The sequence below is a fragment of the Ovis aries genome, chromosome X (assembly GCF_016772045.2).
Source record: "Ovis aries strain OAR_USU_Benz2616 breed Rambouillet chromosome X, ARS-UI_Ramb_v3.0, whole genome shotgun sequence".
Lineage (NCBI taxonomy): Eukaryota > Metazoa > Chordata > Mammalia > Artiodactyla > Bovidae > Ovis > Ovis aries.
This window is the reverse complement of record NC_056080.1, coordinates 98,554,188-98,574,676: the sequence shown is the minus strand read 5'-3', so window position 1 is coordinate 98,574,676 and position 20,489 is coordinate 98,554,188. Positions and strand designations below refer to the sequence as shown.

General features: G+C 44.4%; 1 protein-coding gene across 1 annotated transcript; it reads left to right on the top strand.

Moving 5' to 3' along the window:
• The first annotated feature begins 5,470 nt into the window (after window positions 1-5,470).
• CD40LG (CD40 ligand) lies at window positions 5,471-17,231 on the top strand. Its single transcript, NM_001075101.1, is given in 5 exon segments — window positions 5,471-5,626; window positions 7,864-7,995; window positions 12,144-12,201; window positions 14,093-14,155; window positions 16,854-17,231. Coding segments are annotated over 5 exon segments (786 nt in total). The 3' UTR covers window position 17,231.
• Window positions 17,232-20,489: the final 3,258 nt, after the last annotated feature.

The window sequence follows — 20,489 nt, the reverse complement described above, 5'->3', positions numbered from 1 at the left end:
TTAACGTGCTAGAGTGGAACAGCTAGGACAAGTGACTCCTTTCTTCCTCTCTCCCTACCCCCATGGATTCTTTGTCAGCAGCAATACTGGGCCTTTGCCCTCAGGCTAAAGCCTAGGGAGGTCCCTGAGAGTGCTCCAATGGATAGGCAAAAGAAAACCAACCTCAGTCAAGAGTGAAACCCTCTAAAGGGCTCTACCCCCAGAGAAAAGCCCTTCTTTATCAGTTGTGGGGTCCCAGCCTTTCTACCTCTCCACCCACATAACCTAAAGGGAAGACTGCCTGTTGACAAGCCCTACCCACTTAAACAGAACCCACAGTCAGTTCTCCCATTCCAGAGAGAGGTTCATGGGGGAAGCAGATCAACACAATTGTAGAGGAAACCCATGCCATCCAACCATAAAAGCGAACAGATTCATAAATATGCATCCATGTGTAGTCACTCAGTCGTATTGAACCCTTTGTGACTCCATGGACTATAGCCCTCCAGGCTTCTCTGTCCATGGGGATTCTCCAGGCAAAAATACTGGAGTAGGTTGCCATGCCCTCCTCCAGGGGAATCCAGACAACTAAAGTCATCAGACATTGGAGGAAAACTGTCAACATAAAACAGAAGGACCAAAATAAAGAAAAATGAAACTGATCCTAGAGGAAAGAGAGATAAAGGAATAGAAGAAAACAGAAAACAAATGCATTGTGATGTCTATCACCAGAGGGCCTCGCCAGTGCTGTACTACCGGATTAGAACATTTTACACTTTCCCTTCTATCCCCTGAAAAGAAAATTTAGTAAATTGGTAAAGATTTACTAATTCCTTACAATGTGTCAGGATGCAAGGATTCTGAGATTTGCTTTTTAATTGTCTTTCCTCTAAAAGCTAATGGTAGGGAAATCAGACAAGTCAATTATGGTGTAGTATGTCAAACTCTATGATTGATTAAGCACAGAAGAGGGCATTTTATCACCTGGGAGGGCTCATTTCACAGAGTGGGTATTTCTTCAACATTAGTGAATAACAAAGGAAGGAGTCATGAGCTTTCCTGGTGGTTTAGTGGGTAAAGAATTCGCCTGCAATTCAGGAGATGCGAACTGGATCCCTGGGTTGGGAAGATTCCCCTGGAAGAGGGCATGGCAACCTACTCCAGTATTTTTGCCTGGAGAATCCCCATGGACAGAGAAGCCTGGAGGGCTATAGTCCATGGGATCACAAAGGGTTGAATACGACTGAGTGACTACGCATGGATGCATTCATGATATTCATAGCGGACAACTTGAACAAACAATATGTTTAGGGAAATAAACTCAGCTGGACTTGGGTCATGCTCAAGGTTGAGCAGGAGTGAGTTGTGGAGGATGAAGACAGAAAGGTGGGCAGGGGTCAGAACTTGTGCTATGCTTACAATAGAAACACTATCCTCTAGGCTAGGGTTTTACAGACATATTCAGGGAAAAGAGTCCTTGAGAGGCCCTTTGTAAAACAAACAAAACGCTGATATATTTAACTCTTTCTTATGTACTGGAAATAACTTTCCTAGCAGAAACTCTGACTGTGTTCTAGGTTATCAATATAAAATCACAACCACAAGCGTAGTCACATCAGAATACATGAGATCCATTGTTTTTTTGAGTTTTTCCCTTGATGCTTGTTTATTGCAGATCAATCACCAGCAAGAAGGAAAGAAGAGAAAGGTGACAGAAATTTCAGAAAATTTTAGGCAAGAAAAACTGAAAAATGAAACAATTCAATCCATTAACTTGATTCTTTCTGTGAACTAAGAAAAAGATGGTCAATATTTGTCTTTAGTTAAAGGCACTTTCCTGTACTCCTCAGGTCTATAGATTTCTTGGTAATCTAGTTTAAAAAGTACTTCTGGATGCAGTAAACAACTGAAATTTTTAAAGGGTTCCCAATATCAGGGCCAGTCCACTCCTTCTCCGCGGAGAGACAGGTATGGGAGGTCTTTAGACAAAGGACATCTGACAGAGAATCAGAAAATAGAACTAAAATTGTGGGAGCTGGAAAGGTAGCCAATGTTACAGTAATCTGGGGGCTTCCCTAGTGGCTCAGTGGTAAAGAATCCGCCTGCAGTGCAGGAGATACAGGTTTGATTCCTGGGTCAGGAAGACCCCCTGGAGGAGGGCATGGGAACCCACTCCAGTATTCTTGCCTGGAGAGCCCCGTGGACAGAGGAGCCTGGTGGGTTACAGTCCGTGGGGTCACAAAGAGTCGGACACGACTGAGCATGCACGCGAGTTACAGTAACCTAGAGGACCAGGCAGAGGAAGGATGGGAGAAAGAGGGTACTTCAAGGATTAAAGGACTATCAGTCTATTTGGAGCTAATCCCATTCATGATGAATATGCCAGGAAACTGTTGATCTGCTTCCCTGGGTCCAGATGCAGAGTTGTAGGAGGGTAAAAATAGATTAGATAACATGGTCAGTGACAAGATTCAGAGTTAACATTCTTCTGGAAGATGGATGGGGTGGGGCTAGAAAGGCAACAAGGTAATCAATTCAGTCATCTAGGAGAGAGGGGATGTGGCCCTGGACTAGGATGTTTCCCTGGAGGCTAGAAAGGAGTGGTGGCAATCAAGAAGCTTTTGGGGATGAGGAAGCCACTGGGATTGGGGAGTAATCTGGGCAAGAGAGAGGAAGGAATCCTGGATGGCTCCTAGGTCTTGGACAATTAGGTGAGTATAGTAGTACCAGTCACTGAGATGGGGAGAGTCTGGAGGGAAAACAAGTCTGGATAGGAAGTGGAGTGGCGGGATGAGTTAATATGGGGTCTTGGCAGATGCAGGGTGGCTTTGGGGTGTCCAAGTGGAGATATCTCGGACTCAGAGGTACCTGCACTTACAAATCTTCAGTTCAGGGTTCAGGTATACATCTGGGGTTTATCACAATGAAAGTAATAGTGAAAACCATGAAAATGGATGGCAGCCATCCCAGGTAAACATATAGAGTGAGAAGAGGGGAAGGGTGGGAGGAGCATGAGGATGGGAGATGCCAAAGTTTTAAGGGGTACAAGGGGAAAAGGAAGCACACGAAGAAGGATACTAAGAGGCAAGAGGGGAGAGATTTCAGAAGGATGCCAACAAAAAAATAGGTCAACAGACTACTGGAAAGGTCACTAAAAATTAACCCTATAAAGTATTCAACTCAAACCATTGTGTTGAGAATAGTGGAAGCAGTTTCAGGGGAATGTTATGAGCAGAAGTCAGGAAGTGTAAGCAGGGAGATGGGACAACAATTTTCTCTTGAAATTTGTCCCAGGAATAAACGTGCCACTGTCAGCATCTCTCCAGCGACCTCTCCCTCAGAGCTTGGCTGAGCTGATGGTCACAGGGTCCTTGCAACTCTGGCATGCTGTCATAGCATGAAACTGGCCCTGGAGATGTCCTTGAGCCCCTTTTAGCTCTCGTGATAATTTTCCTTTAGTGGAACTAAGGTTCCTTGTCTAAGAACCGAAGCCTCTGATTTGACTGATCAAAGTTTATCACATGCATTGAAGCCACCTACTTGGCAGATGTAGTGAGATCTGGGCCCAGGACAGGATGCTAGGGCGTGGGAGGGGAAGAGAGCAGGTGGTAACTATGCAGATAGCATGCCTAGCAGAGGAGTTTGTTACATTTCTTATTTGTCTCTCAAAACAATTTTATAGGAATCACAAAAGCAATCTTATCATGGTTCTAGAAAAGGTTTGGATGTAGGGTAGGGATTTCCACAGCTGTTTTTATTTCAAAGGCAATCTGATAAGACCATCAAAAGCCATTCAGAAATGGGTAATTCTACACACTTCAGTAATTCAAATCACGGTCAAAACATTGGGTGTTTTTGAAGCTATTGTTGTTTGTTTGCTGTTTACTAGTATGTAAGGAGTTGGCAATCATTTGGAAAATTCCTCATAGGCTGAACAAATACCAGAAAACTTAAGGTGAGAGTGTTTTGCTATTGCTTGTTTCAAAGATCTTTCAGGCACATCTTTACTTGATTTCTCAACAACCTAGAGGACAGGCAAAGGAGGTACAATTGCCCCTTTGGGTAGGAGGTAACTGAGATCTGTAGAGGGAGAGTAGATTTGCTGGAGGTTCACAGCAATTCATTGGTACCCCAAGGTCTAGAATTCAGGTCTCTTAACTGTAGCCTACTTTCCCTATTCCAAACCGACAGATCAGCATCAACAGTTATCTGATGAATTGGAACAGTGTAGATAGGCAACTTGTCTAAATCAACCTAATATTCCTACTTTAATCTCAATTGCAGAATTTTGGCCTGAATTACTCAACACTCTACTTCTCTCTCTTAGAGAAAGCAATGGCACCCCACTCCAGTACTCTTGCCTGGAAAATCCCATGCGTGGAGGAGCCTGGTAGGCTGCAGTCCATGGGGTCGCTAAGGGTCGGACACGACTGAGCGACTTCACTTTCACTTTTCACTTTCATGCATTGGAGAAGGAAATGGCAACCCACTCCAGTGTTCTTGCCTGGAGAATCCCAGGGACGGGGGAGCCTGGTGGGCTGCCGTCTATGGGGTCACACAGAGTCGGACACGATTGAAGTGACTTAGCAGCAGCAGCTACTTCTCTTGGCCTTGGAGAAATGTATTTTTCTTTTTTTTTTTAATTGGTGTATAATTGCCTTACAATATTGTGCTAGTTTCTGGTGTACAGACACACACACACACACACACACACACACACACACACACTATATATATATATATATATATATATATATGCACCATGTTTTGGGGGTTTTCTTCCCTTTAGGTCACCATGGAACACTGAATAGGATTCCCTGTGCTATACAGTAGGTTCTCATTAAGAAGTGTATTTTTCTCTAATTATCTTTCCAGTTAAATTTTCTTTACTAATTGTTAGCACTCCTTTTTGCTTTATGCTGTGTAGACTTGACTTGAAATGCCACAGGGATTTTGTTGGGTTTAAAGATGAAAGAAATCTTAAGGAACCAGCAGCAAGCCAGTCATAAAATCAATCCAAACTTCCGTTGGTGTTTCTTTCTCCATCTACCAGGTTCCCGCTTTATATTAGTAAGATTGAAATTGAAATAAGCCTATTGCTGGTGGATTCATCTGTCACTTTCCTTGAAACTGGTGAACCCCATACGTTAGACAGTGATAGGAAAATACTGCCATTGTCTGTTAAGGAGTCTATGACATTTCAAGGCAAGAATGAATATATGGAAGAAGAAACTTATTTCTTCTTTACTAATGAAAGGGAAAGCCTGGAAGTGAATGATATGGGTAGGTTAAAAAAAAAAAAAAAAAAAAAAACCTTTACGTAACTTTTTTGCTGGGAGAGAAGACTGCGAAGCACATTTTCCAGGAAGTGTGGGCTGCGACGATTGTGCGCTCTTAACTAATCCTGAGTAAGGTGGCCACTTTGACAGTCTTCTCATGCTGCCTCTGCCATCTTCTCAGTCAGAAGACATCATTTCAACTCTAACGCAGCATGATCGAAACATACAGTCAACCTTCTCCCCGCTCTGTGGCCACTGGACCACCTGTCAGTATGAAAATTTTTATGTATTTACTTACAGTTTTTCTTATCACCCAGATGATTGGGTCAGCGCTTTTTGCTGTGTATCTTCACAGAAGATTGGACAAGGTAAGATGAACCATGGGTCTTCATTAACTAAATTTAGGGTTCTTATTGATGTGTGGGTTGGTTGGATTTAGTGCTACCCAAATGATGGACAATGTTAAGAAGCCAAATAGATAAATGGTCTCGTGGCATAGTGGTTGTGGTCTAGCTAGTGAGATATTCTATTCTTTTCTCTGGTCAGGACCCTTGGCTGTGGAGTTAGACTGCTGGGTTCAAATCTTGACTCAATCCCCTACTCGTTTTCAGATCCCGGGCATGTTATTTTACACTTCTATGCCTCAGTTTCCACATCTGAGAAATGGGGATGATAATGGTACTCACCTCATAGATTAAATTCAAGCTAAGACCAGAACCAGGCACAAAATAAGCACTGTGGAGACATTAGCTATAATGATGTGCTAATATTTTGCTTAAAAAGTAAACTATTTTTTTTTCTGATGGAGACAACTATTTTTCTTCTAAATTTTCAACTAGAGAAGGAAAGCATCAATTTGGCCTGAAAATTCATAGTGCTTCAGGTTAACATAGACATAGAGAAGTCCCCAGTTTGCAACTTTTAGTGGAAGTGGTGGTCTCTGTGTAATTCTCAAATGCTGATTGTAGCTGTAAGCTGCTCAGTTTCCCTCTGAGATGCTGTGCATTCTTAAATAGCGGGACTTGTAGAACAGAAGAGTGGAGTAAGTTAGTAGGTTGCTCTGCATTCTTAAGAAAAAGTTACCATTAGGATTTATTCTGTTTCCATGTGTATACCCCTCTCCACTGATAAGCATCATTGGCTGTGTTGACAAAATATCAATCATGGATGAAAAGGAGAAATTTTACCAATTATTTGTCTGGTCTGGATGTGGGAATTATGGATGCACAGCATCTGGAGACTGTGTTTTCTCAGGGATGTGCGAGGGGTCTTTATTGAGCCCCCAACCTTCGATTACGACCCTAAGATATTCTATCAGGATAAGGTGGGGCAGGCAAAATTGAGGCAATTCACTGGGTTACTACAAATTTTAGTTTTCACTGCTTAGAAAAGAGTGGGATTCTGTGTCTGGTTGTTTGTTGGTGGGCTGGTGGGCTCTGCTAATCAAATGCCCTGCCAATCAAATATTTCCCCTAGCCTCAATAGGGGAAATATTGACCTGGGTAGATCCCTGGGTGGAAGATCCCCTGGAGAAGGGAATGGCAACCCACTCTAGTATTCTTGCCTGGAGGATTCCACGGAGAGAGGAGACTGGTGGGCTACAGTCCACGGCGTCGCAAAGAGTTGGACACGACTGAGCAGCTAACACATACACACACAGAGACTCAAATTTACCCTGGCACTTGGGTGTTCTCTTAATGACAGTGAGAGCTGCTGGCTAACTGGACCTTGTTTTGAATCTAAAACTGTAATCTGAATACAAGAAAATGGCACAGGATTCGTTGATTAACCAAGTGACTTCCATACATTTAATTATTCTAGGACATCAGAAAATAAAATATCTCAACTTTGGGAATGAAAGATGATTTCTTTAAAAATGTAAATGCTTTTTGCAAATACTAAAGTTAAAAAGAGAGAGATGTAATTAGACTTTGAGTAATTGACACGCATTGCAAATCCCCTTCTTTTTATAAAGCGCTGGATCACAAATGTTAAAACTAAGTGGGCAAATTAGCTCACCAGAAAACTATTTTATAGATTGTGTTTATAATGACCTGTCATTATTGAAGAAGTGGGAAATATGACCATTAAAGAATGTTGCTGCTAATATACATGGAAAAATGTACAATTTGTGATGAAATTTCATTAGAATAGCTATGATTTCTATCTAGTATTTCAGGCAACATCATATTTTCTTTGCTGGCTTTTGTAGATTTTTTTAAACTGCTAATACTAAATATCTCTAATTCAGTATCATTGCTTAGTCCCTAAGTAGTGTCTGACTCTTTGCAACCCATGGACTGTAGCCTGCCAGGCTCCTCTGTCCATGGGATTTTTCCATTAAGAATACTGGAGTGGGTTGTCATTTCCTTTTCAATCCCACCCAGGGATTGAACCTGAGTCTCCTGCATTGGGAGGCTGATTCTTTATCATTGAGCCACGTGGGAAGCACCAGTCCAGTGTACTAATGTGTTATCATTCCCCATTTATATTCGCAAAGCCCTCCTTGTGTTGCTGAGGCCATGGAAGTGATTGTAGCGGCAGACATCATTAGCTGCCTTCTTCAGAATTACAATTTCTCATGTCCCTGTCATTTCAAAAATAGATAGAAGATGAAAGGAATCTTCACGAAGACTTTGTGTTCATGAAAACGATACAGAGATGCAATAAAGGAGAGGGGTCCTTATCCTTACTCAACTGTGAGGAAATTAGAAGCCGGTTTGAAGACTTGGTCAAGGTAAGGACCTCAGTCGTTGGGAAAAATATCATTGAAAAGTTTTGGAGGGGTGAACCTGCTAGGTTGGGAAACTAAAACCTAACCATGTAAAAGTTTAAACATGTGTCAGGTATATACTATAGATACAGGTAGACATACATATGTACACACGTGTATATGGGTGTGTGTATAAAAAAGCAAAAATGAAGCCAAAACCCTATGGTTAAAAGGGAAAGGAAAGTTTAAAGTGTGCTCGCTCATAGGAATGCCCTTAAGAACAAAAAAGGCTCTCTCTGGAGAAAATACACACTCTCCTGGGCACATTCACACATGCATGTGAGCTCAGACAGGCAGATGCCTCGGGGCGGGGGAGAGGATGAAGTCCACCACGCTTTTCTTATCTTTCCATCCAAATCTTGGTGCCTTCCCACTGAGGACCCAGAGTCTGGTCCCCATTTCCCAGGGAAGCGATAAACACTGGCCACTGCAGTGTTGGCAGGCCACCAGTTAAGGGTTTGTCGTCACTGGGGGTGAGGGGGACTTCTGAACACTGATAGACTCTTAACATGTGAAGGAACACTTTGCTTCTCTCGTGATGGAATTTCAGGTGCCACGTAAGTAAGATCTTTTCCTTTTACTGTGAGGAGAGCTATGGGCAATGGGTGATGGACTGTCTCAGTGCCACTCAAACCAGACTCCATAGAATACCCCCTGCTCATGGAGCCAGTCTGCTCTAGGGCCAGTCAAAACCCAAGGCAGAGAGAGTTGAAAGTCGTCTTGCCCAACAGACAGGTGCCCAGCATTAAGTCACTGCGGTGGTTCATGTTGTTGTTTAGTTGCTAAGTTGTGTCCGACTCTTTGTGACCCTATGAGCTGCAGCCCACCAGGCTTCTCTGTTCATGGGATTTCCCAGGTGGAATACTGGAGTGGGTTGCCACTTCCTTCTCCATCAGTGACCTATGATGGGTACCTAAAGCAAGAGTTTGGGGACAGTTTACTGAGGATGTGCCTACAATATTAATCCCATCGTTGTAGACAAGGGGTCTAGGAGCTCTTTCTCCAGAACAGCATCTAGAAATCTTTGTGCCTGTTTGCCCCTCAGAACAAAGTTAAACACCTTGGGCCCTCAGGGAACTTGGGGGTTGTGAGTAGGAGGCCACATCCAGGCTGAGGACAGTGCTGTGCCAGATGGGTGGGTAGCTAGAGAAACCAACAGGAGTTCTCACATACAGATAATGTGTCATTTAATCCAGGAGTGGAACGGCCCGAGATCTTATTTCTGAGCTTTTTCCTGTCCTCCTATTCTGTCCCTGGTATATCATTTAATCCAGTAGTGAGGACTCTGGGAGATTATCCCTGAGTCACCTATGGGAATCAGAATGCAGCTCAAATCTGTGGCTGGCTTTTAGGTTCTCCACAGGAATACAGGTTTTAGAGGAAGACTCCTAACGCTTTACATGCAAGGCTTGGAAATGATTTGAGTTTCTCTGGTTCCTTGACGCTTCTGGCCAGTATTACAGAATATTGGAAGGTGTTGCAAATTTAAATGTGAATAAATCCACTTTGAGATCAATGCTTAGCATATTAAGTGTGCTTGACTGTGTGATCTTGAGCAGATGACTTCACCTCTCTGGGCCTCATTTTTCTCAGTTATCCAATGAGAGGGCTGAGATGTTCCGCCAGGCACTACCAGCTTCGACATTCTATAATTCTGGGATCAGCCGCCAGTTCCCCCAAAGGCATTGAGAATAGCTGTTGGTTTCTCTCCTCCCTCTTACTGAGAGTTTTATAGTTATATTACCAATATCTCATGGCTATATTTCCAGTCAGATATGCAAAGCTTCCCAAATCAGCTACCAGGAGAAAAGCAAGGAAAAAGTCAGTTTGGTCTCTCTGCTTATACTTGCATGAAAAAAGTGGCAGCTCCCAAGTTTCATATTCTGAAAAGGCAGACCTTCTCAGGCATGTCCACCAGAGTGCCTCCTGTGAAACAGAGGAAGCCTCTTGCCTCCACTGCTGCGGAGTAGAGTCCAAGTCAATGTCATCTGTACCTCCGATGCCCACGACAGTCAGACCTAAAATACTCCAGCTCCCTCTCCTCTGCCAATGACTGATCCCACTCCACTATCCATGCCATGAAACTTCTCATTCTAAAACAAAATATTTTGGACTTTTTTTTTTTAACCCAACAGGTCAACAACAAAATAACCCCAAATTGGATCATTTATATTCTTAGCTAATGTTAACAGGCTTCCCTTCTGGGTCACAATCTGACTACTCCAGAGCAATCCAAAGTTTAAATCTCAGGAAGGGATGTTCAAATTCATCAGATCCAATTATCAACCCAGAGCTGCTGCTTCTCCCCACAGTCTCTACCCAGCAGTCCCTCCATCTCTGTTGGAACACCTTTAGAGACAAGGAACTAATTACTTCCTGAGGCAGGTAGAACCGAGCTGTCACTCTGGGCAGAAGATGGGATTCATGGTTGACATTAGGTAAATGGAGGCAGCATTTTAACTAGTATAATTTCACATTAAATCTTCCTCCCCACCAACCGCCTGCTAGAATGATCAGTTCCATGATTGTCTGCTGGCCAATGCCCACGATGTCTTTGATAAGGTCAGAGCATCGCCTTTTCAAGTTAAAGATCAACCTATCCAGCCCTGCCAATCGAGTTCCCACTAAGAAAGAAATAACTCCTTCCAGATTTTCTAAAATCAGCTTTAAAAAGTCTGTCAGTTGAGGTGGGGAGTGAAGCAAGAGAAGGGGGAAGGCTCTGGGGCGTGTGGCTGGGGGAAAGTTCACAGAAAGGCAAGGCCGGACGCATAAAAGACAAACTTTGCTGACTTCACATTTTCATGTTGGCCAAGCCCTGACACCAGGGCAACCACCTAGTCTAAAAGTATCTCGACTTCGATCATCACACTCCATCTTTTGAAAAGACACGAAATACTCTTTTGTTGGCTTATTATCTTACAAACATTTTCCTGTCGCCGCACTTTCAAGCCACCACCCTTGAGCTCAAGTGGAAAGTTGAAGCTCTGAGCCCCGTGCAAGCATTTTGAGGTGCAGGTTGCCCATTAGGCTCCATGACTTATACTCTCACACCTGACACCTGAGCCCCTCAGCAGAAACAACATTAATTCCTTTTAAGGGAGGAAGAAAAAGGAAGGGTGCTGTGGAAAATTGACTCCAGTAACGGGAAGGACCACAAGCCTTTGATTATCCAAAGATGTGAAAATATTATTGCCTTCCTCCTTTGTGCCCAGAGCACAGGATGATGGTGTGGGTTAAGCCCTGCCTCAGAGCGTGATCTCATAGTTTCTACTCTCGGCTTCAGCCTCAGACTCCTTGGGTGACCTCATGTCTGCCAGTTAAGCCCACCAGACCTTTTATTCAGTATCTTTAAAATGGCAACAGCAGCCTTTACTACCTTCCAACCTGTGCAGATGATACTTTCTGCTAGCTTTCGTAAGGACCTCTAACCATCCTGCAGTTGCTAGTGAGAAGCAACCCCTTAAGAAGTACTGTGTTTGCCTTGGAATCTCAGCTGCACTGAGAGATTACTTAGGTTTCTTCTATGTAGATTATTCTAAATAAGAACAGGCCACATGAGGCAACCAACAACAAGAGAATCTCTTCAGCCCATTGAAATGGACAACAAAATAAAAAACAAGTCTGAGGGTCTTTTCAGGGTCTGGGATTTCTTCCCAATGTCAAATTTACTATTTCCATTTCCGAAGAGGTTTCAGACTGATTTTATTCTAATAGATACACACCATGTTTTATGTTTAGTAATATTCTATCTACCAGTTCCCAAGGAAGAATCAGCTCCCCATTCAGCATTATTTGTCAATATCTCTCAAAGCTGGGGAGGTTGGGGTCATAAGAGGGGTAGGGATGGCAACCTCTGGCCTGGCACAATAACAGAGCCCAAATTCTGTTTCCAGGTCTACCCCTGGGCTTTCTGGGCTGTCAGCTCATCTGTCAAAGCCCTGGGCTCTGAATTACAGTAGGATGGAATTAATGACAAGATCAGAGTCTATATGATAATCCTCACCAGAAACAGACAACAGAGTAATGACAGATGTCAAATGCATGCAACCTCCCTCTAAAGGCCCTGCCAGAGTTCCTGTAAAAATGACCTTTTGCTATGATTCTTATTTTAGGATATAATGCAAAACAAAGAAGTAAAGAAGAAAGAAAAAAACTTTGAAATGCACAAAGGTAGGTTGCTCTTTACCATTTCTATGAATACTTAAAAGCAAAAAGGAAGCTTTAGGCTGACTGTATTGAACAATGCCAAGCTGAATCAGGGAACCTTTAGCCCTGGAAATAAAGCAGGAACACGGCTGCAAAATCAACACCTTTGTTGGTGCCTGTTACTTGTAAAGGATTTGTGTGGACATATTTACAGGGAAGGCTGTGCTCTTTAAGTGCTGACAATACCAAATATGAGGAAATTGTATTATTTTCAACACCTTACAGCAATCATACAGCCTAGTGCCACCTACAGAGTATAAGATGACCAGTCAGCATTTGGTAGTGGTGTCATTCATCACTCAGCAATAACAGTTTTTCATGGGGAACCACAGCCAGTAGAACCTCAGGGATCAAGAAGTGATTCAGTATGACAGCCTTGTCCTTTGCTCTGTTCTTGATGTCCGAGCATCTCAAACATCCCAGAGTTGAAGGGACCTATTGACTGTCCTCAAATCTCACACCATCCCCAGGTCATGAATCTCCTTCACACTAGCACTAACCATCTTCCCTCTGAACAAACATGTCTAGACACCTTCTAGCTCATAAAGCAGCCTGGGCCATTTTTGAATGACTCTAATAATTAAAAGAAGGTTACTATATACTCAAGAGAAGTCTTTTCTTCTCTGGAGTTGAAATTTGTTCTTGTCATCCCCATTCACTGAATCGACTTGTGATCTTTGGGGCCATACTAAGCAAAGTATATAATTTCTCTTCTACACAGCAGCTGTCCAGATGTTGAAAATGGCAATCATGGCCCCTGAGACTTTTCTTCTCTAGGATAAACCTCCTCAGTGTCTTCCACTGTTCCCCCTTTCCAGGATTTTTCTGTCCTTTTCTGGACACACTGACTTCGCTTTTCCTATTAGAATGTAGCACCCAAAACCAATATAATAATTCCTGGGGTGACCTGAGCAGCTGAGTACGGGAGAAATGGAATGTTGGTAGATGGGTGTTGTTAGAGAGACTACTATATCACAAAGTCAGTGTAAAGATGGTATGGCTTATACAAATTTAATATACACAAAGATATGCATTCATACATACAGAGATACAGATACTGTTCTCTGAGGCAAAGAGCTTGCTTTAACTGTTGGTCTGAATGCAAGGGGTTGCCTGATTTCCATGAAGGCTTTGCTTTCAGAATGACTATAAAATATGTTGAGTGGTACCAAATTGTCTGTTAATTGCCATGAAATTTGAGGAACCAGTTCATGCGGGTGCTGCCTAGCAGCCTTTGAGAAAATACATACTTAACAAAACCAGTCATTTAGGTCACACAACTTGACTCAGTATTTATAGGACACCTACAAGGTGTCCAGCTCCAAGCTCATTACTGGAAAAAAAAAAGGAACTTTCACATCATGTCTGTACTTAGAAGATCAGCACAGCTAACTAAGGAGCAAGTCTTCTACACAAGCAATGGTTGGAAGTAGATATACTGTGGCCAGTGCTTGACCAAATCAGACACCATAAGCATCTTACTAGCTAAGTGTGCAGGCATGACCTTGGGGCTCACGAAGATGACCAATGGATGGGAGCTTTCTTCAAAGTAAGATTCAAAATGTGTTTAAAGAGGATCACTTATCTTTAGCCTGTGTCAATCTATGTAAAGCGAAGTCAAGTACTGAACTTCTCTTGGAAGAATTGGGCTCAGTGGAAATAATCAATTCGATTGTTTAGATTTTAGAAACAAACTTTGCCCTCTGTGGGAGGGATTTCAGGCCATCTTATGCTTCCTTTCACATAACCTGTTTAAGTACAGTCTCTATGACCCAGCTGCAGAACTAGACCAAATTGTTTGGTGGCCAGTTTGGTGTTTCTTTGGCCTGACAGTTGGCCTTTGGTTTCATTTCAGGTGATCAGGAGCCTCAAATAGCAGCACATGTCATCAGTGAGGCCAGTAGTAAAACAACCTCTGGTAAGTCCAAAGCATCTGCGCATCAGTCATCTGAGTGAGGGGCAGGCCAGGAGGCTACAGTCAGGCAGCCTAACGATTAGGCTCCTTTCTTCCTTTGGGGCCCAATTTACAAAGCTCCCCAGACACGTCTCACAGGCTTGCCTTTGTCTTCAAAGTGGGCTCAAATGCACAGATGGGACTTGGAGGGACAAAAGGCAGTGGAAAGCAATCCTGATGTTCTCATTAGGTTCTTGCTCTGTGGCTGATTCTGAGTGATGAATTACTGGGTGGAAGGACCATTATGCTGATAACATAGAAGAGATGGCAGGTAGTGACCTCTTGACTGGGAGCATCCCTCATTCTAACCCCTCTTCACTGTGTGTAAATGGGCCTCAAGGGGTATTTCCTGCCATCTTCCAATCCCTGTATGATTAACCCCCACCTCTTTGGGGCCAACCTTAGGGAAATTAAAGGTAAAATCATTCTGTAATGATCAATAGGTGCCGGGACGTTAGATTTTCCAATGAAGTAACAATAGATGACATACTGGAATCTTTTCAACTCTGAATGATTTTTCTTTCCATATATGTTCTGCATGATTCTAGCCCTCAGATCTTTTTTCCCAAATCTGTACCTCATACCGGCTGGTGTTGGAGAATGTGGCCCATCTGACAAACGGATGGAAATATACACACTAGCATAAAATCTCCCATCTACATAAATGCAGGCCAAGAGCATTAGAGCAGTCTTCGAAAATTTCAGCACAGTGCTCTGGAATGGAGTTCTAAGCAGTGTGTGTGTGTGTGTGTGTGTGTCTGTGTGTGTGTGCGCACGTGCGTGTGTGCATATGCATATGCATGTGTGTGAGACACAGAGAAACAGATAGAAACCGAGAGAGAGGAGATACAGCCTCATCTCTGAGGTGGCTTGGGCTTCTCAGTGGGTGTAACACATAGGTAGTTATCCCAGATCATGGTACAGGAGTAGGAGCGCTGGATAGAAAGGTTTTGAACACTAAGGTTTAAGAACCACGACTGCCACTTGCTAGGTGACCTTGGGCAAGTCCCTTTACCTATGCAGCAGTTTCCTGTCTCACTTACTTCACGAGGTGACTCTGAGCATCAGATCAGCTAATATGGAAGAAAGTTATTATGTCAAGCACTGTACAAATCTTAAGTGTCATTCCTTAACTGACTTCCCTGTAGCTGTCAGAAGAGTAACATAAAGCCTTTTTTGAATAACACTTACTCCCACAATGTTTTGTAATTCTGCCAGTACCCCTTTCTCAGAAAGTACACTTAGGGGAGAATATCACAACCATATCGACATGTCCAGGGTGGTCATCCACGTGATACCCTCTCATCCGGATTGGATGGATGCCAGCTATAGAGACACCTCTTAGATGAATAGCTTGCCTTGGATAGATGTCACAGTGCTCCCACGTTCTGTCAAAAGGTCCATGATGGCTCTTGATCCTAGCATAGTTGACAGTCTGCAACCCGGTAGGTTTGCAGAGGATCAGATGAGAAGAGAGTCACATTTCTTACCCCACCCCAGCCACAAATCTCTCAGACCTACTTGGTCATGCTGCTTTAATCCTGACCTACCTCTTACAGCAAGGACAAAAATTAGGTAAGGACTTGATAACAATAAACCTTGTGGATGGAAAGATAGGGAAATTGCCCATGTTTTCTCAATCTGATAGTCTAAAAGTGAACAGATCATAATGAAGCCTTTCTAGAGTGGTCTGGAAGCCCAAGCAATGTCAGGTATTTCAGGATGCCTTTCCTGATTACGGAAGGGTGAGTCTGAACAGGTGGCTTCTTGTACCCTGATAGGCCTAAGACCACCAAGCAGGAGTAAAAAAGAAACAGCTCAAGGAAGTAAATGCCTCAGTACTTTCAGTTCTCCCCACCCCACCCCCCCAGCCTCGCTCTCTGTGGGAGCTGAGATTTGAAATCGGCTGCACACACTACTTTGAACCCACTCAACATCTCAGCCGAGAAAATGGCACATTGTTGGTGGGTACTCTGGCTTAGCCACAAGAATACAGGCACTTTCAAGTTGGTGGCGCCCACTACAATGGGAAATCAAAACACACAGTGAAATGACAGGTTTATTTTCATACTTCCTTGCCTAATTTTAGTCGTTGCTGTGGGAGGCAGATTGGGTTTGCAAGAGCCTGATCAGGTAGGAAGAAATGGGGGTCTTGTCTTTGCTCTATGCTGTGGCTGAGTGAGAGAGATCAGCAAGTCTTTGACTTTAGAAACTTCAAGGAAAGCAAGATATGAAAGTTGATATTAGCAAGGCTTTGAGCATTTTGGCATGCATGATTTATGACATGGGATTTTTTAAGTCATTTGCACCGTCTGAAGTTCAAGGGTCAATTGGCTTTAAGAGCTTTTAAGGGGAGAAGGAAACTCCCTGTGCTCTGTTACCTGAGTTAGTCTGCACAGCGAGTCTCAGGGAGATTGACTTGCCCAAGCTTGAATAAGATCTGGATTGGAACCCGGCTCTGTCCAACAGTGCAGCCCAGGCTGATTGGTCAGCCGTGGCTCCTCCATAGTCTCTGAGGGCTGGAGGGATCCTTTAGACTCCCTGACACTGAAAACTTGCCTTCTTGTATGAAGCCAGTATCCAGTATGGAACTCTATTATCTGTGAGAATCTGAATCATGTATGCACAACCTCACCACAGCTTTCCCCCTTCTCCACTACAGTTCTCCAGTGGGCCCCCAAAGGATACTACACCCTAAGCAGCAACCTGGTAACCCTCGAAAACGGGAAACAGCTGGCCGTGAAAAGACAAGGATTCTATTACATCTACACCCAAGTCACCTTCTGTTCCAATCGGGAAGCTTTGAATCAAGCTCCATTTATAGCCAGCCTCTGCCTGAAGTCCCCAAGTGGATCGGAGAGAATCTTACTGAGAGCTGCAAACACCCACAGTTCTTCCAAACCATGCGGGCAGCAATCCATTCACTTGGGAGGAGTCTTTGAATTGCAACCGGGTGCTTCGGTGTTTGTCAATGTGACTGATCCAAGTCAAGTGAGCCACGGGACCGGCTTCACATCATTTGGCTTACTCAAACTCTGAACAGTGTAAGCCGGGAGGCTGCGGCTGGGCTGATGCTGGTGGTCTTCACAATCCAGGAAAGCAGTTAAGATAACTCCCCCGTTGAACTGCCTATTTATAACCCTAGTATCCTCCTGACGGAGAACTATTTATTATACATCCTAAGGCATGTAGGGCTGCAATGAGTAAATTACCAGGCAGGGGAAACCCCAACAGGCCCTGATCCATAAGAGCTTATATTCTGAAGCAGCAACTCCACTGACACAGACGTTCAGAGTCCTGTGAAAAGACACCATTATGCACAGCTCGAATTTGAGTAAACAGCAGAAAATTAGCCAAGTTTAGTTTTGTTTCTTTGCATGCAGTGTCTTTCAGTGGAGGATGTATTTGATTTCTCAGTGAAGATGCTGAAGGGAAACGGGGAGCTTCAGCTCACATTCAATCATGGTGGATTCTGGGTCCCCAGGGCCCTGGTGGAGGTGGGGCAGACTTCAGGAAGTATAAGGCAGTAGAGAACCAAAACCCTGCCCCCACCAGCCACCCTGACACTCATTCTCATCCTCTCTTTCTCTCCTACATACACAGACACACACACACACACACACACACTGAGTCAGGCTGTTGCTCATCAAGTATCTTATTTCAACCCTGTTCCTGTCTCCACTACTGTTGATGGGGTGGGGGGTGGGGGGGAAGAGAAGTTGGCTCTGAGGCTGCACACTCCTCCCTGAGAAATGACTGTATTTAAAGGAAACCTATTGTATCTACCTGTAGTCCTCATTGTTTCCAGAATGAACTTGTGATTATCTTATTTATTTTTTGAATAATAAAGATCTCTTAACATGATTGTTGTTACTTAGCATCTGAAGCCCCAGGCCAGGTTGTGGGGGTGTGAGTTTCGGGGAAAGGAAGAGTGTGGTGTTTTCAGAAACTTGGTTCTGAAGCTTGTGGCACCGCAAAATATCTTGGTGACAGTACACTCCCTGGAGGGCTGTGATAGCCTCTGATGGATGACAGGGGAGCTTAGCCAGTGAGAAGCTTGCTCTGGAAACGTTGCAGGGGATTGCAAAGAGGCTGGGTTTTCTTCTTGATTAGTCACAGCTAAGTGAAGCTTAAATGAGAAGCAGTTGCGTATCTTTTTAATAGCTGTCGAAGTGGTTCCACCTTAGGAAAGAGGGCATGGAGCAGGGAAGCATTTGTCCCTCGGTCTTGTCACCTCCAATTGAGGGAGTTTTCACACAAGAAGCCCAGAGCGGCTTCATCTTCCTTACCAGTAGGGGGCCCTTCCTCTGGCAAATACAAGCAGAAAAATATTACTGTAGCAATAAGAATGAGGCTGAGGAGAGGTCGGCACAGTTCTCGGCTGCTGGTCCTGCTTTTTGGTCCTCTGGACAGCACAATCCCTTCTTGGCTGAGTGACTCAGAAGGCCTTAGAGCATGAATTTCTAACATGAGGCTGAAGAGTTGCTGGGCAAACTTGCTGGTTTGTGTACTTTCTCCAAGAGAAGTTTGGTCTGAGCCTGGGTGACATTGTAGGTTCAGAGATATGTCCACAGTGCTATCTTGTCCTCCGGAGTGAAGATCCTTCTACAGTGTCACTCTCACATGGGAGACTTGAAGGAAGAGGGGCAGCAGCTGTGGCAGCAAGAAGACCCTGGTCATGATCTTCTCACACGGAGGCCAGGCCCCCATCTTGCTGACGGGAAGGCTTGGCCCAGTCCCAAGAGAAGACAATATACTGGCCACGACTGTCCTCGCCTCACGGTTGCTGAGAACCCACTGTGGAGCACAGCCTTGGGTGGGCAAGAGGGTCATTAGAAGGGAATTCATGTCCAGGCCTTTCTACCCTCACATCCTCTGATTGAAACCTTGTCCCTGAACCTCACCCTGCCTTCTTCTTCTTTGGAAACCATGATGTTCCAGGCTATCTCCACCTAGAGGAACTGAGTGGCTAATAAAATCTGTTATCAGAAGGAATGCTGTAGACACAGAACCTCAAAATTTCTAGGTTATCTCCTCTGCTGCTGTGCTTCCTGATGCTGCCGCTGCTGCTGCTAAGTCGCTTCAGTCGTGTCTGACTCTTAGCGACCCCATGGACTGCAGCCCACCAGGCTCCTCCATCCATGGGATTTTCCAGGCAAGAGTACTGGAGTGGGGTGCCATTGCCTTCTCCGGCCGTGCTTCCTACTGTCCTCTAAATGCCACCTCCCACAGCCCCAGCCCAGAACTTTCTCCTAAGTGTCAGCCTCACAATCCAAGTGCCTTCAACCCCTCAGATGGCTTCCACCTGAGGTCAGCCTTACCCTTGCCAAGAACTCAAAGGCCCGTCCCCTCCTGTTCTCCTCCTGTTTTCCTCCTGTTCTACCTGTTCACAGGGGGTCATCTGTCCCAGCTAAGGGGTTGAATGACCCCCTTCAGGCTACTAATGTCATGCCTTTGGTCCTGACCTGCCCTCCATAGTGTGTCCCCTCTGCTCACATTTCCAAACAGTGGGCCCAGGGGTCAAATCCGAGGTATCCATATGGAGTCCTTGATCTTAACCCTGCACGACGGGACCCACTTTTAGTGTGGCCCATTCCACTCGGGACAGCCTTACCCAGTCTGCTTCCTGAGCCACCAACCAGGCCTGAACTCTCACTGCACTCAATCCCACATCCCATTCCCCCAACCCAACACGTCAACCTTATTTCTTAAATAGTTCTTAACCTACTTTTTTCTATCTCTACTGCCAGGATCTTAGTCTGAACTCCTGCCGTCTGTCTTCTGGAAGTTACAACAGCATCCTAGACTCCCTGCCTCCACGCCTGCTCCCTCTCATCCATTCATCCTTCTCATCCATCATTCAGCAGCCAGAGGGAATTCTTAAATACAATCCTGATGCCCACCACTCCCCTCCTTTTTTTTAAAAAAAAATTTATTTATTTGGCTATGCCTGGTCTTAGTTGTAGCATACAGGATCTTTAGTTTTGGCATTTGAACTCTTAGTTCTAGCATGTGGGATCTAGTTCCCTGACCAGGGATTGAACCCAGGCCGCTGTATTGGGAGCACCAAGTCTTAGCCACTGGACCACCAGGGAAGTCTCACGCCCCGCTCCTTCTTAATAACCTGAGAATAAAGACCAAAAATAATGAACTGATTTTTTTTATCCTGCCAATGTCTGTCCCAGTGTAAGTGCCAAACCTCAGCTCCTCTGCACAAAGCTACAAATGCTTTCCTGCCTTAGGAGATGGGAGTGCAATTTTCTCTGCCTGTGACCCCATTTTCCTCCCCACTGACCCC